The sequence below is a fragment of the Pieris napi genome, chromosome 9 (assembly GCF_905475465.1).
Source record: "Pieris napi chromosome 9, ilPieNapi1.2, whole genome shotgun sequence".
NCBI lineage: Eukaryota > Metazoa > Arthropoda > Insecta > Lepidoptera > Pieridae > Pieris > Pieris napi.
The window spans coordinates 2,044,904-2,063,534 of record NC_062242.1 but is presented as its reverse complement, the minus strand read 5'-3'; the positions used below and the strand labels follow the sequence as shown (position 1 = coordinate 2,063,534).

General features: G+C 34.4%; 1 protein-coding gene across 1 annotated transcript; it reads right to left on the bottom strand.

The window, feature by feature from the left end:
* Nucleotides 1-8,910: 8,910 nt before the first annotated feature.
* On the bottom strand, nt 8,911-18,245 carry LOC125052379 (ionotropic receptor 25a-like). The gene is made up of 13 exons (XM_047653189.1): nt 18,142-18,245; nt 17,921-18,070; nt 17,430-17,732; nt 16,949-17,360; nt 16,066-16,180; nt 15,479-15,715; nt 14,588-14,976; nt 12,835-13,038; nt 11,793-11,978; nt 10,947-11,165; nt 10,138-10,251; nt 9,530-9,770; nt 8,911-9,161 (listed from the first exon to the last, which is right to left on the bottom strand). Exons 1-13 carry the CDS (start codon nt 18,215-18,217, stop codon nt 9,075-9,077), a joined length of 2,733 nt encoding a protein of 910 aa, XP_047509145.1. The 5' UTR covers nt 18,218-18,245; the 3' UTR covers nt 8,911-9,074.
* Nucleotides 18,246-18,631: the final 386 nt, after the last annotated feature.

The following is an 18,631-nucleotide window of genomic DNA, read 5'->3' as shown; positions in this document are numbered from 1 at the left end:
GTGTTGCTTTCTCCTCGTCACAATTTTCCGTCCTATGAAAAATAGTCCTGTGTCCTCCAGGCATAAAATTCGTAGGGATAGCTTAGTAGACTTGAATCGTCAATTAGGTATAGACTCGAATCGTCAATTAAGTGAAGGCTCGAATTGCCCTCCAGTAGATTTAAATAATTTTCCTGAGAGCTCGAATTGCCCTCAAAGTTTAGACAGTAGGTTGAATTTAAGTTTTAGTAATTTAAAATATAAAATGGATCCTGATACAGTATATAAGGCTCTCCGCCCAGTTCCTGAATTTGACGGTAACCCACATACTCTCCCTAGATTTAGCGACACAGTGTAATGAGACTCCACCGGAATTCTATGACAAATGCCAAAACCTTTTTGCACTATAATGTCTTATGTATCGTTGCACGAGACATTAGAGACAACTATAGAAGCTAAGAGAATTTTATATCGAAAATTAACTTTACAAGCGTTTGTAAGAGGTTTAAAAGATCCTCTCGGGTCCCGAATAAGGTGTATGAGACCTGAAACTATTGAGAAGGCTTTGGAATTTGTCCAGGATGAACTTAATGTTATGTACTTGCAGCAGCGAAATAATTTAGCAACAGATCTGAAGAAACCATTATTACCATTAACACCACACAACTCACACCAACAATTTACACAGCCCAAATTTCCTCCTATGAACAATAATTTTAATCCTCCTAAATTTTTACCCGGACCTAGTTGGCATAAACCTAATTTTAATCCCCAATTTAATAGTCATCAGCGCATGCCTATGCAACCAACGCGTACTCAGCAAATGTTCCGAGCACCATTGCCTAATAATAACAGTGGTTTTAGAATACCTAACAGGAACCCTCCACAGAATAATTCTGGCCCTAAGCCTATGAGTGGAGTGAGTCATTTTGTGACAAAACCTTTACCACCTAGAATTACCGGTTATGATTGGCAAAAATTCGGCAATCCTCCTCCATCTAATTACTTTAAGTTTAGAGAAGTTAATTTTAATGAATTTAACGATTATAATGATTATGAATACGACAATGATTATGTTGACTATAATTATTGTAATACTGACTATGACTATAATGACTATTATGGACAATACTCTTATAATAATCAGTACTATGAACAGCAAGATTTACCACCAATAGAGGATACTCGCTATGATAATAACATGCCTAGTACTAGTAAAGACATTGAACCGAGACATTCCAAAGGTAGGAAACGTCAGGATTTTCAACAGAGCCATCGAAAATCCCCACCAGAATAGAATTAAATATACAATCAAAAAAAGAATTACCTTATATCAAAATTAACAATCCACCTTTAAAACTTCTTATTGATACAGGAGCAAACCAATCATTCATAAGCCCTGAAGCAGTAGATAAATATTTCAGTAATATTCCGAAAATGTACGATCCTTTTGAAGTTACTAATTCTAGATTAACAAGCGTTCATGAACACTCAATATCAATTCCTAGTTTTCCTGAATTTAATGATACTAAAAATATAAAATTATTTATCTATAAATTTCATAATTATTTTGATGGTTTGATAGGATTAGATTTATTAGAAAACTGTAGAATCGATTTTAAAGACGATATACTAATCACTGACACTGCAAAAATCCCTCTATTGCGTTATAAATGTAAAAAATTCACAGAACAAATAATACCAGCGAAATCATCTCGTTTAGTTGGTATACCGATACATCATGACGATGGTGACGTGTTTATAGCAGAACAAATAATAAGTAATTGCATTATTCACGAATGCATTACTAATGTGACTGATTGGACTGGTATAGTAGAAGTTGAGAATATGACAGACGAAGACATTGTATTTCCAATAGACAGACCTTTACAACTTGACTTATTTAACTTTGAAAGTTCTTATACTGAACTAGACTCAGACAGGGTAAACCAAGTTTTAGATAGACTTAGAACTGACCATTTAAATAGTGAGGAACGAGTTAATTTAGAAACCCTATGTAAGCGCTACGCTGACATATTTTACATTGAAGGTGAACCATTAACCTTCACTAATAAAATCAAACATAATATTAGAACTCATGATGAAAACCCAGTCTATACCAAAAGTTACAGATATCCTTTTGTACATCGTCAGGAAGTTAGGGAACAGATAAGTAAAATGCTCGAACAAGGTATAATACAACCTTCTGACTCTGCTTGGAGCTCACCCATTTGGGTAGTCCCAAAGAAAGCTGATGCATCTGGTAGACAAAAATGGCGACTTGTAGTGGACTTTAGGAAGTTAAACGACAAGACTATTGACGATAAATACCCTATTCCAAACATCACTGACGTTTTAGACAAATTAGGTAGGTGTCAGTATTTTACGACTCTTGACCTTGCATCTGGCTTTTACCAAGTCGAGATGAATCCTGAAGACATACCGAAGACAGCATTTAACGTAGAACACGGTCATTTTGAATTTCTACGCATGCCAATGGGACTCAAAAATTCACCTTCGACATTTCAGCGTGTAATGGACAACATCCTTAAGGGTTTACAAAATGAGATATGTTTAGTGTACCTTGATGACATCATAGTTTTTAGCACATCTTTGCAGGAGCATATAATTAATTTAGAAAAAGTATTTAACAGACTGAGAGAGTCCAATTTTAAGATCCAGATGGACAAATCTGAATTTTTAAAACTTGAAACTGCTTACCTTGGTCATATAATTAGTAATGAAGGTATTAAACCGAACCCCGATAAAATTAGAGCCATAGAAAATTATCCTTTACCTAAAACAACAAAGGAAATTAAACAATTTTTAGGACTATTAGGTTATTATAGGAAGTTCATACCTGACTTTGCACGACTAACGAAACCGATGACTAAATGTCTTAAAAAGACTAACAAAATAACTTTAGACTCTGACTATATCAAATGCTTTGAGAAATGCAAAACCTTACTTACTAACGATCCTATTTTACAATATCCCGACTTTAACAAAGAGTTCATTCTGACAACAGACGCCTCCAACGTAGCTTTAGGGGCAGTACTTTCACAAGGCACAGTAGGCTCTGACAAACCGATCTGTTATGCTTCTAGAACATTGAGTGACAGTGAATTGAATTACAGTACTATCGAAAAAGAACTTTTGGCAATAGTTTGGGCAACTAAGTATTTTAGACCCTATTTGTTTGGTAGGAAATTCAAAATTATTACAGACCATAAACCACTCCAGTGGATTATGAATTTGAAGGAACCGAACTCGAGACTGACGCGATGGCGACTTAAATTGAGTGAGTTTGACTATACAGTGATTTACAAAAAAGGAAAATATAACACCAACGCTGACGCTTTATCCCGTGTACAAGTTAATAACGAGGAAATAGAATCACTCCTTAAAGAATGTGGTATAGATGTGTCAGTAAGACCTGAACCACCAGGATCTACTACTGTAACAGCACACACATCCGCTGAAAATCCTATCCTTGAAATACCCATCACAGATGAACCACAACAAATTCCATAGACAGGTTTGTTTGACTATAGTAGGTGACATTAAAAGAAGACCGAATGTTACTAAACCTTTTGATACCCATACGCGTACGCATATACAAGTCTCAGAGTCTTCATTAGAACAAGACGTCATAAATGCAATAAAAGAATTTGTCAATCCTAAAATAAAGACCGCTATTAAAATAACTCCACCATTAGGTATGTATTCGATAATCCCAATCTTACAAAATAACTTTAAATGTAACTCTATGCATCTGGTTTTAGTAAAAACCGAGTTAGAAGATGTTAAGGAGTATTTACGGCAGCAAGAAATAATTAAACACTATCATGAAGGTAAAACTAACCATAGAGGTATCAATGAATGTTATTTAGCCTTATCACGTCGTTATTACTGGCCTAAAATGAGGGAAGAAATTACTAAATACATAAATGAATGTACAATTTGCGGACAAACTAAATATGATAGAAATCCAATTAGACCACAGTTTAACATAGTACCACCTGCAACAAAGCCTTTTGAGATAGTTCATATGGACCTATTCACAGCGCAAGCTGAAAAATATCTTACCTTTGTAGATTCTTTTTCAAAATACGGCCAAGCATATCACTTACGAGATGGTACAGCTATAAGTATCATTCAAGGTCTATTACATTTCAGTACTCATCATGGACTACCTTTGACTATTGTGACAGATAACGGGACTGAGTTCACTAATCAACTTTTCGCAGAATTTGTTAGACTTCATAAGATTAATCATCATAGAACACTAGCTCATTCGCCTAATGACAACGGAATTATTGAAAGATTCCATTCTTCCTTACTAGAACACCTTCGTATCCTTTGCCTGAAAAATAAAGATGAACCCACGATAAATCAAATACTAATAAAACTGTTATATGCAATCCTAGCTTATAACAGTTCAGTATTATTTTAAAATTCAACTAGATAATACTACTTTGCCTATATATGAAATTCAGATTGATTATCTTTATACTAAATTGTCAAAAATAGATTCGCAATTAAAAACCTTGGAACCTTCTAAAGTAAAAAGGGGACTTATTAATGGATTAGGATCATTAATTAAAGGTCTTACAGGTAATTTGGATCATGAAGATGCTGAAAGATTTAATAAAGCTATAGAGTTATTAGAAGCAAATGAAAATAAATTAGTTTCTGAGTTAAATGATCATATAAGTATTAATAAAAATTGGACGAGCCAATATTCGCAACTTATTAGTAATTTAGCGGAAAATCTAATTAAAATCAATGAAACACTGAAATTAGTTATGGATAAGCATTATCTTTTTGAAGTTAAGTTTGCTAAATTCGCTCAATTATTAGCTATTATTACTGAAAATACAGATGACTTATATTTAGAGCTAATTAGAATAGAGAATATTTTAGGATTTATACGTGCAGCGAGCACGCATCATAGTATGATAAGCATAGATAACTTAGAATACATGATAGGTAGATTAAGAGAAATATATAGTAATAATGAAATCTTAGATATTGATTTGAGAGAATATTATAATCTTATAAAACCAGGTAGTTATTTCATAGGTAAGAGAATTGTTATAATTTTTAAAATTCCTGTAATATCTAAAGATAGTTACGACCTATTTAGGCTTGCCATTGTTCCTAATAAATTCCAACAGACCTTTATACCTATACATCCTTTCATAGCAACCAATGGGAAATATTTCATGTATTTGCAAACCGAATGCCCGAAAGTCGGCGAATACCTTCTCTGTGAGAAAAGCACAAATTATTACCAGCCACAAGAACACGCAGATTGTATCCAGAGTATCATCATTCATCAATCTTTAGATAAATCATGTAGCCCCACTGAAGTCTCCATTACAAGACAAGCTATGGAACAACTGGATGATAGACACTATACTATTGTCTTCCCAAAGCCTACGAATGTCGAACTTCAATGTGAACGGCAGGAATATGTATCCTTATCCGGCAGCTACTTGGCAACAATTCCCCATGAATGTTCATTACGAACAGATACCTTTAAGATAACCAATAGCGAAGATGAAGTCAAGGGACAGCCGCTGAAGATCACCGAGATACGAAGTATTTTCACTGAAGTTCAAAATAACGAGATTCCACATATAACTCTAAATTCTTTAAATCTCGATAACATACATCATCTGGAAAACAGAATTATGCTACAGAATCCCATACGTCTTGCCCACTTTGATTCTTCACTGTACCATACAACGTTGCCCCTCTATGCACTTGTATCTGGTATAGTTATAATTTTCCTTGCCTATATTCTTCGACGATACCTGCGAAAGAACCCTACTACACCAGAAGAAGAACTAAGAAGCAACCCTATATATGCTGTTCCTGATTCTGAAAAACCTGGAGTACCAGCAACATTTTCCCTCAAAGTGCTCAAATAGTTGCTGTTCTGAGGGTGGAGGAATTACATACGGTACCCTAAAGAAGATCGCTGATATCGCGGCACGTGTATGGTCAACGTGCCGGCTTCAAGGAATTGCTTTGCTGATTCAGCATATACCGCGTTTTACATTTTAATAAAATAAAATATGTTTGCCACTCCGTATATATCTAGCATCGATAACGGATGTAATTTTGTAATTTAATTATAAGTTTAAATATAATAAATACCTAGCTAACTATTGGTTTTTTTTGGGAGTCCGGGCTGACGAAATCGTAATTAGCCTGTAATAAGAAAAATGTTACTAATAATTCCTGAATTGATAAGTTTGATGTATACGGTTGTTATAACAAGTGTCTGGTTTGAATGAAGACTTGTACAATGCTTATACAACGCAAACGCCTAGTTTAACGGGTGTATAAGACAAAAATGGCGTCATTTGATCTGATTACGCGTTTGACAGCATTTTTTGACTGTTCAGTTCAAGGAAAGATTTAAGGTGTTTAGAAGCAAAGATTTAGGTGTCTTCTTCATGGCTTCTCAGTGTCAATAGCAAATGCCAAATTATATATAGTAGCAGTGGCAATCCTCCAAAATATTGCTATTGATATGAAAGAAGACCTGGATGTTACGTATGATGACACTGAGAATGCTCCAGAAGAACCAAGGCCAACCTAGACGCCCCCAAGCAATCAGGCTGGACAAGCTGCTAGAGCTGCTTTTATTGAAACATATTTTTAAGGCTATTTTATTTACATAGGTGTGGATAGTTAAGGACGTGAAATAAATAAAAAGTTATATTTCATTTAAAACAGGGGTTTTATTTTTTTTTATAAGTATATAATTATTTATTTAATTGCTGCTGTAATAATTTCAGCCTTAGAAGATGCTCCTGTCTAGCCCATTCGTGAGCTTCAACAAGTTCTGTTTGAGCTCATGTGTTTGAGCCATCTGCCTTAGTTTTGTTTCGTGCTCTTCCTGCAAACACTGGAACACTGCCGTGTTGCGGAGTTTGGCACTTTCCACTATTTGAGATGCCTTAAAAATTTAATTATGATCGCTGAGGGCTTTTGAATGTAAGTTTTGTACTGCAGAACGCGGCTTTTTATGTAGAATTATAGTCCTCTTTATCTGAGGTTTTGGAGTTTCTATTAGCTGCAAATAATAAAATGTTATAATTATATTAAGTAAATGTGTATATATTTGTTTTGGTTGATAAAATAAACACAACCTACATTAGAATATTATGAGTTGTATCAGAATTATTAAATCAAACGTCAAACAAACACGGCGGGTTGCCAGGGTAACAATAAATAAGGGTCGTTTAGTTATTCAACCAATACACATCGATTATTTATTGGTCAAAGAGGTGTCTATGCCCTGTACAAGCTCTATTCACTGAATAACTATCACCTTGTTATAACGCATGTATAGTTATTTTTTATTAGTTACACCGAGAATGTACACATTAGTATAATATCAAGAATATAACTTGGATGCTAAAAATGTTTGTAGAGACAGATCAAAGTAGAACGCAGATGTTATCTCTGGTTCTCCATTGAAGCTAGTTAAAACTGTTCGATCCTGCTTTTAACGTCTGGAGTAGGTAAGCTGTAAATAATAGTAGTTTCAATACAACTCCATCTTATATCGCCCTTGTCTAAACTTAATTAAAACCAAGCTGTATTTCCATCTAGATAGTTATTGCTATTGGCAGCAAGTTTTAATTAGTTCAACCGATAGTAAAAAAGTTAGCAATTCCCAGCTCACGTAAACTTTGCAGTTGCATTTTAAAAGGATCATTCTTGTAACTTTTTACATGAGTCACGTGTAGTGGTGGAACATTGCTGATGTTGTACTGCAAAAAAAATGTCATTATTAAAACAGGTCAACCAAGAGCTGTTCTAACCAACCAAACCCAAAAAAAATCATCCATGATAATTGCTAGCTTTTATTATGCCTTACTTGGTCACAATAGATTGAACTGCTGCAAGAATATACGCTGATGGTATTATTTGGATATTGAGTTTGATTAGAGTTCTAATCTTGCCATTATTGCACGTCACCATGTCCCAGGAACCGTGGTCAAAACTAGCGCTGAGGTCATCGATTTTATAGTCCCTTACGTAATCCTAAGCTTACTGAAATCTAGAACTACATGCAGTGGATGTTTTTTGACACCACGTCATTATATTTCATGCAAACTGAAACAACAGATTGAAAAAAGTTCCGCTACTGATCGAAAACTTCCCGAAAAATACTATGGCCAGTGTAAATCGGGTTTAAGTTTTTTAAATAAAGTATTTTGTTTAAATTTTTGTAAATCATCTATTAAATTACTTATCTCTGTTGTTTATTTTTCAGTCAAATTACGTTAAACGTATTTCGTATACACATTTAAATATTGATAACACTATTTATAGTTGAAAACCGTAAAAATTCGTTAGGATTTTGAGTATATCGCGTACATACATGACGTGGTCGAGGACTTTATTTAATGTAAGGATGATAAAGAATAACAAATATTGTGTTTAAATTAAACGATAAGAATTAGTGCAAAGTGTTTATTTCTTAAATGTATAGAAGACAAACTCCAACACGCTGTCATGTCACGTCAGTACGAAAATATTCTGCCAAAAATATGGCCTGACTTGTAACGTAAATTAATGAAAACTAAAGTCTATTTAGCCAATATATTAAATATTTGCTTAATAAACTTTAATAGTATAAGCAGTATATGTTGTATTGTACTCTATATTTGTATGTATTTAAATATGTATATGTAACCGTGAAAAAAGAAGTCTGCTTGGCCTTGTCGTACACGCCTGGACCAAATCCAGGAGGTACCTTAGTAGGTACCGCAAGGGACAAGTTAGATGTTCCCATAACCGACGAGAATGCATGGTGAATGTTATGAGAGTGAATGAAGCGAGGGAGGAATGTCAGGACTGTAACAAGTGGAGATCCGTTTCTCCTTTTGGGTTAAAGGCGTGAACATATTATTGAGTTTAATAGTTACCTAAAATTTATACAAGTTAAAAATCAAACAATACGGCAATTTAAAATTATCTCTAATACAAAAATCGTGAATCACAAGTGAATAATTTTTTTCATTAAAATTTTAATTCAAAATTGATGTGATATATATGAGCTAAGACTATGTTTCTAGATTTGATCGAGAAATGTTTATATCACTTTCCTTTGTGAATAGAAGAAGCTTGGAAGTTTTTGTCTCTGGCTGTATCTGTAACGAATTGCATAGATTATTTTAATTGTCAAGAAGTATTAGGAGCGCAAACCAAATGCAATCATCGCACACTTCAAAATGAGCTTTTTAGTTTTTCCCACACTCATAAATTGTAATTGTCTTGTTTCTGATAATGTCCAAAAAGATCGAATACACTTGTATTGAAGTGTCACTTAGATTTAAGAACTCTTAAATAAGCCAAGTTAGTTATGTATTTGTTAGCGTCGCAACCCTACTACCCCTAATTTTATGTAAGTTATAAGCTCATATTTTAAATGATCACGCGATTGACACGTCACTCATTCAAAAGTCAGAATTGCTTTAACTTCTGGAGCTGCTAGGTGTTGTTTCGTCTTGAGAATTACCTGAGAGACAGATGTAACGGCGTGTCGCTTTCTAAATATGTGCCACCAATGTTCCAGGCCCACAGTAATGCAAGCGAGGCTGATTGCTACGAAGGTAACAATAAATACTCCTCCAATGTTCTGAATTGAAATTCCGTATGTCGAATCATCCTCTTTCTCACATTGAGCGGCTTCTGGATTATCATTCCACCATTTTTCTTTGAGTGCTTCTAGTATACGATCGTTACTTAGCTTTATTATGCTAAAAAAATGTTTTTTAAACAACGGGCAGGAGTCTCACTTTTAGACTAGTGTTTTCCAACCCATGCCCCACAGGGGGCAATTTGATTGTTAAGGGGTGCAAACGAAATCAGCTGGATATAACACAACGTAGAGACTTGAGACTGAAGCTAACCAAATTGAAACCTAATTTAAAATCTCTGTGCATCAAGCATCAACCCCAAGGATCTCACTTTATTAATATAGAAAAATCTTTATTAAAATTATTTGCAATTTGAATTTCAGTTTTTCATTATGTTTTGAAAATATACTTATTGTTTCGTTAACAATTTCCTTTTACACCTTTCATTTAAATTTCTTAAGTGGACACTTCAATTCTTAGAACTTACACTCTATCGAACTGATCTTTTAGTGGTGATCCATTTTGAACCGCGATGGCGTAAGGTTTTTTGGAAAATTCATTTCCAACCTTTTGTAAATCACAATTCTTCATGACAAGATATCTGTAAAAAAATAAAAAAATACCGCAATCTAAGTATCTAATTTGTATCGTAAACTTTTGGAAGAACTAAAAGTGGCACCATACACTAAATGGCATGCACACCTGGAGACCCCAGATTTATTTTTAGAAATAGGATCCCACTGGCCTGAAGGACCTTAAGAACTCAGCTTGGGCTCTTCGGCGTAGCTCTGCCTAAAATCAAGGTGTTTCCCACGACTATGATGACTTCTTCAAGACGCGGACCATGGCTTGGGCCAAGGTCGAAATGTCATATATATGTTACAGCTATCGGATACACTTCGATAGCACGATTTAGGGTGATCATCACATTGATTGTAGCAGCAAGCTTTTATTTCAAAGGGACTCAGCCAAAAGTAGAAACCACGATTGACAAGCAGTTTCAAGTGGAAGGGGATGAACCACCAGAATAAATCATATCCCAATAATTATTGGGATATGATTGGAATCTATTATTGTGTGTATGTATTCTTATATTGTGGGGTCCGAGCGCTATAAGGATTTTTAAGGAAATAGCAAATAGGTAAGTCGACATCACAGGAGACCGAAGAGCTGGCAGCTACCACGGACAAAGAATTTGTCTAGCTATTAAAAAGGGGAAACGCTGTATATAATATTATATTATATTTTTAAGGTTATTAAGTATTTTAAATTCTGTAATTTGGTTGATGTAATCACCTAACATCAGAGGCATCAGTGATCCACGCGAAGCCTTCCCGTGAACTCTTAGAAGCTTCAACTCTAGCAATAGCTTCTTCTTCTGTCTTCGGCATCCCGGCTTCCGTCATCGCCTCCCACATTTTCGTATATTTAGTACTAACTGGGTATTCCCATACATCAAGCTTAGCTCGCTCCACGTCACTTAGGCTATCGTTAAGACTCATTTCTTCCCATATCCTGGTATAAAGTAATGACAATCAAAAATTTACTTCATAAATGCTATTTCATGTTCTTTGTTGAAGAAGTGTGTGATATAAATCTTTAAACATAAACTGAAACATACAAAATAGTAATAATAATCAAAAAAGAAAAATCAAGCCACTTTGAAGATTTTTGTTTATTATTTTAAAAAATGTGTGTGTACTTACGTACGCTTTAGAAGTTATACTTTGGCGTATAAAGATAAAATCTTTTCAAACATTTTAACTTTCGCCTTATTATAACTGATTAAATAATTGCACACCCTCATACTTAATTGACTTCGCAAGTAATTTGTGACTTCGGCAAGATAAGCAAACTCGCTCGTATTGCGTGTAGTGAAGAGAGTTATTTTTTTTTAAATTAAGGTACAGGTGCTATAAACATATCGTTGTTTAATCGTCATAATTTTGGTTTCTTGGTAGATTTTATTAGTCTGCGTTAGAAAATTGTATCTAAATAGTGCTTTTATTAATTAATTTTGTAGTATTTGCAGGCCTGCTGTACCTGTGCTGAAATGTGGCTTGACTAAATAATTATAAATCAAATGACGTACAGATTGCATGCGTGTGATTGATAACAATATGTTTTGTGTTTCACACTTACTCATAAAACTTGGACTCAATATCTGCCATTCTTTTAAAGTAGAACATGGTAGTAGAATTGTTGATGGGTCCATACTTGATCTTGTACTGTTTGGAAAGATCATCCAAGGACTCTATTGGAGAGTCCATACGCGAGACAGACAGAAATGCAGCCAAATTCGCGGAATATGATGATACTATGGTGAAGCTGAAACATTTATATAAGCCTTGTTTACACTCAATTATTAGGGCAATATTATCAAAGTCTTAAGACTTAGTAGTAGTAGTAGTGAAAGACGACACTATCCTTACAATATGATAATGTGGGGTGCCTTTCTCGAACCTAATTTCGCTGTTTTGCTGATGAATTTTCTTTTTTTTCTGCTTTAAGAGCCAACAAATTTATATAATTTTATTTTATTGTGCGATAGTGTCGGAGACAGCATTCAGTCGGCGCAACGTCTTTGATAACGGGAATCTGTGCAACAGACTGCTTCTGACCCTTGGTTTCGCAAACCACCTTGACTTTAGCCGTCGCACATATCCCATAGGTACCTACAAAGGAACCTAGTTCTTGGAGAACACTTGGGTTGCTCCCTCGCAAGACTTTATCAATATTGTATTATTTGTATTTGTTAGAATATGTATTTTTGGAACGCAACCAATTTTTAGTACCAAATTATGTCACGAGAGGACCTTTTACTTCCTTCCATTCCTACAAAATTTCGGACTTGTTAATCTCAGAATAAATAGTGTTAACTAAATATTCCTTTTATTACAAGGAATTCCTTTTATTACATTGACAGCTCATTGGTCTAGTGGTAATACCCCTGACTGCGAATCCATGGTTCGATCCCCGGCTGAGACAAACATCGATGTGATAAGCATTTGGTGTTGTGCTTAGGTCTTGGGTGTTTAAATATGTATTTATATGTATATCTATATACAGTTTGTATGTATATCCGTTGCTTAATACCCATAACACAAGCTTCACCAGCTTAGCATGGGACTAGGTCAATTGGTGTGAAAAAAAACATCCACGTACATTCTAACAGTATTATTACCCAAAAAGCCACCAAGTAGCAGCCAATAGCCGTCCGGAGAGGTTCTTTGGGGTCACCCCTCCACCCTGATGCGTTAATGACGTCATACAGAACCGTAAACACTCCATCAGCGTGAACTCGCGTTTCTCGTCATCATCTTTATACACTTCTCGGTTATTCCGATAACTGTATGGGCTCCATTTTTCAAATACCCACATCAAGAAACTGAAATATTTCCGTTATTACTCCGTATACATGTATTACAAAACGTCGTGAGAAAAGTTTATAAGGTTGATGGCGGTTATTGTATATCTTCAAATAAAACAGTTTGTTTGAAGCTGGTTATACGGGTTGCGACGCTGGATTAACCTTAAAAAACTAACTTGATTTACGCCCGAACCCAATATCCCAATAATCTCAATCCGTAATCCACTATCTGAGATTACTATCTTAATCCAAATGTTGTAAAACGTGTGTCTATAACCAATCGACGGATTGTAATAGCCGTCTGTCGATACAAGCTATCCTAGATAGACATGGGAGGTCGTATCGGTGACTGTGGATAGACCTTTGTATAAAAATTACAGTTGACGAAAGCTCGATTTCAACAGTTAATTATTTTACCAAATAGATTTCAACTTACACCAGTTTTTTAAATAATTAAAAAAACTGTTTGTTATGTTTTAAACATACACATGTATATTTTAATGTTATTTGTACGGTTTTAATTACTTTATTTGGTTTACATTGATTATCAAATATGAGTGAAAACTCGGTAAAATGGAACGACAAAAAAGCATTTTATCCGACGCCAAAAATGGATTGTCTTCGTAGGGTTTGGTTATTGGGATGTAGATAGGAGATCGATCGGCTGTCACGGTCTGATCTCAGATTGTTTTCAATCTGAGATTGTGGATTTATTATTGGGTTCGGGCGTTATTGAACAGTTCGTAAATCTAAGTGACACTTATATTATTGGACATAAACGGAAACGAGATAGTTAAAATACAATTTATGAGTTGGGTAAAAACTAAAGGGCTCATATTGGCTTCAAATTCTACTTCTCTCTCTAAAGCTCTTGGAGTAAAGAGGCGAAAAACATTGTTATTGCACAAAATAGGTAAACGTTGAGGAAATCATATCATTTACATATACATATATGTAACTTAACTAATGTTAGGTTACGTCCATCATTTGTTAGGATACAAATAATAATGATGGACTGTACATTATTTACATGACAGTGTGACGATAACGAACGAACTTATAATGTAAAGTTACATGATAATCTACCTGTGACATTTGACTACGCATTTATGAATAATTAGGACCTTGAGCGACGGAAAAAGCTTAAAAACAAACACAAACTTAGTTACCACAACATTGTAAATGTAACTGTAATAATAATAAATAAGTAACGCATAGGTTTTAGTTTTGTTCATTTGTATTTGGAGAACGATAACCCGTGCCGACTTGCATCGAATATGTTCATAGAAGTTACGCGGAAAAGCGGCGCGTACTCGCCGTATTTTTCATTTGTTCTCAGTTAGTTAGTTAGTATTATTAATTAAATTAATAATCTCAAAGTATTTTATTGTATTAATTAAGTTGATGACGTGAACTATATAATAAGTGGAGCAAAGCTAGCGTCTAACCGTCAAGTTCTTACCAATGTAATAATAATAATATTTAGTAGAACAAAATTAACATCCGCATGAAGGGCATGGTATATGAATCTAATACTACTTACTATATACATACGTTAAAGTCTTACCTAATAAAGAAATAAGCGGTGAGAATCGAGAGCCAGACGTCATCTTCTAGAACCGTTAAAAATTTGAACAGCGATGTTGACTTTCGCGGTACCTTCATCAAAATGGTGATTCCGACCAAATCGTAATATGGGACTGTAAAGTCCACCACTTCGTCCCTCTCAGCCATCACAGCCATCGCGGCCAGGCCTATATCTGCCCTTTTCTCTATCAATTCCTTTATAATTCCATTCCAATTCCCATGCTTATTAATATATCCATACTCACCGTCTGGTGAAACAGTAATTTCGTAATCGAATTTAAGGATCTGACTTATTTCGTCAATCATATCGATACAATAGCCTTTAAAACCTTTAGGTGCTTCCTCGTCTTTTATTACGAATGGCGGTTTCTGAAAAAAAAAACAATGGCGCTACAATCATTTTAGGTCTCAGATTTCTGTATCTGTTTCATGATCATTTGTCAATCTATAGGCAAGGAGGTGATCAGCCTCCTGTGCAAGCAAGCCAGTTTACGCACTATGTGTTCCTTCACTGTTCGAGCGAAAATTAAATGCGCACATAGAAAGTATACAGGTACACAGCAGGGGATCGAACCTATGACCTCAAGGATAAGACTCGCACGCTGAAGCCACTAGGCCAACACTGCTGAAAATAGGGTTATATTATAATGATTGCTACTTCAATAGAAGTTTGTTTGTTCAATTTTTATATTGTAATGAAGTATTAATAAATAAGTTTGAAATGTCTTGGGATTAAACTTATACTCTACGTAGTTATTTTCACCGATGCTAACAGCAAAAAATAAATTAAATCCCGTGATAAGATCAATGCAGAAACGCTGTTCAATTTTTAAATTTTGTCAGTTTTTTCCAGATTTTACGTATAACTTACCAAGACAGTAACAATTTTATAAACCAGTGGAGCGGAATAGTTGGTCATATCTACATTTGTTAGATTTAAGTCATTTGAAAAACCAGATTTCCACTTTCCTAACGACTTGGTACCAATTAATACACCATCCTGTATCGTCACGGCCGATAAATTCGTTGTGAACTCCACGTAACTTCTTCCGTTCATTGAACCCTTATTTGGAATAAAAATTGGTGCATACGATGAAGGTTCTTTGATCTGTAAAATATTAGTCAAAATAAACTGCTACGACATTAATGAACAAATCAGATAAATCATTAATTATCCATAATTAACAGAATAGAACGTTGGAGAATTCGTGCAGCAGAACGAAAATACCATGGACTGCAAAAAGAACCAATACGTCAATTCTGAACCAACTAAAGATCATCACAACTGTCGACTATCATTTACATATGCTTAGGGAGCGTTCAAGTATTACGTAACGCAATTTTTGGAAGCAGCAAGTCGACGTATTGGTTAGGGCTTTTCAAGACAGGCACAACCTTCAGTAGGTAATGAAGACTATGAAGAAGAGAGAACAGGGTAGAGTAGCATTTAAAACATACTTCTTTGAACGCAGTTTTTAAGTCTATCATCCTCGTGGGAGTGTTTTTACCATCAAAGTCATCACAACCGATGTATTTCATGCTCTTCGGCCACATGCCAGAGTCAAGTAGTGACCTGGAATGTTATAAAATGCAAATACATCGAGATGAAGTGATATGTGAAAATTTAAACTTATAATATGATATACGATATATATGACTTATAATATATATTTTATTAAACTTATGCAATATGAAAAATTTAAGTATGTAAGATTACTTATAATTAAATAAATAAAATTTATAACTATAGTAATAATGGCCCATGTCAAAATAGAAATTAACCTATTATTAAGTATTTTACAGCAATAAAAGCTATTATTATTATTATTGAAGTGAAACTTCTTTAAGCGTATGGTGGTTATTTTTTACGAAAACTTCACGAAGATGTGAAGCGTTCTTGTCCAAAAAAAGGGAGATAGTGGGAAGGATGAAGTTCCTTATAGAAATTCTATTTTAAAATTAAAATAACGTAAAGAGTATTTATGAAACATTAGTAATTTATATGTTAGGCAAAATAATTTATTGAAATCTCAAATAACGAATTGTAAATTAAATGCCACGTGTTTTTATCGAAGAGATAAATTTAAAAAGAAATATTATTTTTATTAATTTTCGACGCTTTTAATATTTTTAATGACAATTAAATTCCTAACATACATATCTTCCTTTTTCCGCCCCGCCCCTCCCAATTGTTGAATTCGTCAAAATTCGTCTCGGAAATCTAAAGTTTTAGATTTATATAAATATGAACAAGACTTAAAAATTAGTTTGCCAAAGAAGTTTCACTTCTGACATGTGTACTTCGTAAGCACTTTTTTGTTATAGTAATAAAGGTCCTTACTTGATAGCCAAAAATGTTCGTAATGACAAATCAAAATAGAATGCAGATATTATCTCTGGCTCTCCATACATGTTGTAGGTTGTTTTTAATTTTTCTAATCGGTCCTTACTGCTATCATCTGGAGTGGGTTGCATTAAAACAATAGTAGCATTGCATTGACAAATTATGTCTCCCTTGTCCAGAGTTAGTGCAAACCAAGCAGTTTTTCTACCAAAATACTCCTTTTCATTGGCAGCATTTAGTACGTTGTCAATAGTTCGCAAGCTACCGATGACAAAAAAGTTAGTAATTCCAAGCTCTCGTAAAGTTTGAAGTTGTGTTTTAATATCCTCTTCACTGAAACTTTTCACGGGTGTTATCAGGTGTCGTATTGGCATATTAAGTAAAAGAGATTTGTATTTGTGATTCATCACTGCAAAGAATGCATATTAAATCATTTATTCATAAGTTTATACTGTTTTATAAGGTCTATGCTACCAACCAAAATAATCATCGAAAAGAACAGCGGCGTTTGTTATATCTTGCTTTATAATAATAGCACGTATCAACTCTGGTAGTAGATCCGCCGGTGGCATTACTTGGAGCAAGTAACGTTCTTGATTCATATTTAAACCTTGCCAATGTCGCAAGTCATCTTCTTGGCCAAAAGACCCAGAAATAGTGGGCAAACCTAGCGCTAAAGTAAATGATTTAATAGTCTCTGACCCAACTCCAGTCGTTGTGAAATCAAGTACGACGTGTGGTGGTTTCTTTCCTGACACCATGTCTGTATATTTTCTACAAACTGAAACATCAGATATATTTAAATTAACCTGAAAATAGTTACGCTTATTTGACCTTACTAAAGCGATAAACGTGTTTCCTGTAAAATGGTTATTTTAAATATCAATGTCTGCCGCGACAGCAAAGCGTAGCAAACGTGCGAGTATAATAAACTCGGAAATAAATTAACACGTCGCTTCAAATGCTTACCATTTTCTAAAAACGCCTTAGCATCAGTCCGGTTACCGACGACAATAATAGGATCGACGGCAAGTCCCAAACTAGGATTTCTACTAACATACTCCTTAGCTACTTCAAAAGATTTCTCAGCTAAAGCATTATTTTCTTCGTTAATTAATACTGAAATTTAAGCAGTTAGATCACGTATGCGTAACCATGTAAAAGGATTTGAATTAAGTACCGTTACTTACAAACGTTGATATTCTGAGTTGTTTGTGAAAACGAATAATGAAATATAGTTTGGATAAATGTTAAAAACAGTAGCATGTTTGGATTTCGAGTTTCCCATGTGATTTTCAGAAGAATACTGACAGACTATTGTACCACTAATTGGGTATACGCTCGGTTGTAATTTGCCCATCGTAATTACGACTTACTGGCACGATTATTAAAAACATTTTTTGGACTCGAATGTACAATATTTTATTTGAACCATTACGACAAGCTTTTGATAGCTTCCTCAAGATTATTTATTTTTTTATGTTTATATTAATTATTAGATTAGTGTTAATATTTTATGTTTATATTAATTATCACCACGATGATAATTTAAAATACGACCACGTAGCTCTTAAAATTGACTGAAAGGAACATAACACATATAGGTGTCTGTGTCGGTTTCCAAGCCGACATCCCCTGCCCGAAACAATGATATGGGAATCTAAACCAAAGATTCTCATT